This window comes from Galeopterus variegatus, unplaced genomic scaffold, assembly GCF_000696425.1.
Source record: "Galeopterus variegatus unplaced genomic scaffold, G_variegatus-3.0.2 Scaffold678, whole genome shotgun sequence".
NCBI classification, from domain to species: Eukaryota; Metazoa; Chordata; class Mammalia; order Dermoptera; family Cynocephalidae; genus Galeopterus; species Galeopterus variegatus.
Window position 1 is genome coordinate 3,823 of NW_007726789.1, and position 2,367 is coordinate 6,189.

General features: G+C 34.4%; 1 protein-coding gene across 1 annotated transcript in view; it reads left to right on the forward strand.

Annotated features, from left to right (window-relative positions):
* The first annotated feature begins 417 nt into the window (after window positions 1-417).
* Window positions 418-2,367, forward strand: part of LOC103589351 (eukaryotic translation initiation factor 2A-like) — a 20,480-nt gene continuing 18,530 nt past the window's right edge. Inside the window, exon 1 of the mRNA XM_008571309.1 lies at window positions 418-489. Within this exon, the coding sequence (XP_008569531.1) occupies window positions 443-489 (47 nt within the window). The 5' untranslated portion in view covers window positions 418-442. The remainder of the gene's footprint in view (window positions 490-2,367) is intronic.

Below are 2,367 nucleotides of genomic sequence, written 5' to 3' on the forward strand. Positions count from 1 at the left end.
AGTTCTCCACCCTGATACACATTAGCATAATGACCCTCCTTGATGGTATCAGCCAGCCCTTATAAGCTCTACCACCCCCACACCTGGTGCTGTCCAACATTTTCAGGGCAGGCCCGGGCTGCTCCCCACTTTGAGCACAGCCTGGTAGATTCTTCTCCTTTAATAAAGCTTGAATGGTACCCGGCATCTCGTCTCACTTTCTTTCATTAAGTTTTTATTTCTAAAAGTTACATATTTATTTCTCAGCAGTTACATGATTTTTATGTAGTAGGGTAAGAAAGTGCGCCCTATGATTACTAACATTATATATTGCTAACAGTAATATTTTGACTGAAAGCTTTTTGTTTTTTAAAAACATCGGTGATAACTGAGTCTTTATTAGCAAAATAATGGTGTTTCTTCCCATTTTATTTCTTTAGTCCGAGGATCAGAAGGACTGTACATGGTAAATGGACCACCGCAATTTACAGAAAGCACAGTGTTTCCTAGGTATGGTTTATTTGTTGACTGATGTTATAGGGAATGTACAGTACATTCTAAATTGTTTTTGTTGGTTATTTTGAACAGGAAAGAAAAAGAACAGATAAGCTAATTTCTTGGGACATATTCTATATAATAACAAGATGGAAATACATATTCTCTATCAAGGAAAGGGATCTTCAGATTTGAAAACAATAGCTTAAGCCTGTTAAGAAAGTGGGGGGAAACAGTACTAAGTGCATACACTTGTGTAATTGAGTTCAAGCCTTTAGAAGAGTTTTTATCTGAGGGAATGAGAAGAACTTGTAACTGTGACAGCCAAACTGCTGCCAATAATCTTTGTGAAATCAGAACGTAAAAGGCATAAACAAGGAAGGAAATACGAATCTATGTGCATAATATATGATAGGTCTTCAAAAGGTTCATGCAAGGATTTGTATTATCTTTTAATTCTATTTTTCCATAAACTTTTTGAAGTACCCTTGTATTGCTAGATATTTTTTCCAAAGAGAAATAATGAAAGGGTAAACCAAAAACTAGTAAAAATGATTACTTATAGGGAGAGAGAGAGTTACAGGATGCAGGGGACATGTCTGTGAATGAACTTTGGTATACATAGTTTTGACTTTGGACCATGTAATTATTTTAAATAAGAAAATTAGATAGAAATAATTAAAATGGAAAAAGGAAACAAAATTAGATAAAAATAATTTAAATGGAAAATGGAAACAAATGAAAAATAAGTTTTATCTCAAGCTGGTGGAATGATATGAAGACCTGCAAAATTCTTAAATGCATTCAATAGTTTTGTTGTTAGGTGAAAATGGATATTGTCATTTAAGTCTATTGCAGAATAAATAAGTGATTATATTAATGTCATTAGGAACCAAGATTTTAAGCATAAGAATGAAGAGGTAGTTCTGCATATATCAGTAGGAACTCATGATTTCTTTTCATAAAAACATTTGTATTTCCTAGATCTGTCCCCTGAAAAGGCCTGGGAACATTGATAACCCAGTAGCAGTGAATACCACTGCCTTCCAGGCTGTGGTTTTAGATACTATTCTTTACTAAAACGAACCAGTTTCTAAGAGAAATGGTCGACTCTAAGTCTTGGACAGAAAATGTACAAGTTGAGCTAGGGACATCTTGTGCCAGAAAGTAAGGAAGCTGTAAAAGACTATCAGAGTTTTTGTTACAGGGTCATGGGAGTCATCTTGAAGGGGTTCACACCAACCTAAGACGAGACAATTTGGACATTAAGAATTATGACAAAGGGTAAAATATTTCAAGTATATAAATACTCCAAAAAAAGCCTCCTTTCAAATTGTATTGGTCAGTAGTGGTGGTTGATGGGGTGGGGTATTTGCTTATTATTTTGAAAATTGATAAATAGAATCAAGACTTTCCTATATAAACTGTTTTTCAGAGTAACCAAATAGTTGGTAAAGAAAAGCTCTTAATAGAAGAATTCCAGTTAATAGATGCAGAAGGAATGATGGGATTAGACAGTCGCCATTTTGTAATACTAAAGAAATTATTATGGATCCAGGCTGGTGGTTCTCAAACTTTACCATATATCAGAATCATCTGAAAAGCTTGTTAAAATAAAGATTGCAACTCTTTCCCCAGATATTCTGACTCATTAGATCAGGAGTGGGGCTCAGTAGTTTGCATTTTTAACAAATTTCCAAGTGATGCAGATGCTGTAAGTCTGTGGACCGCACTCTGAGAAACCACTGATCTAGGCAGGTGATCATCCAAAGAAGCTGAAACCATTCAGTGAACTGCTGATGACTGTTGATGGGGAATTTTATAATCAGACTGACATCACCTGAATTTATCGACCAATTTTTTTTTTTTTTTTTTTTTTTTTTTTTTTTTTTT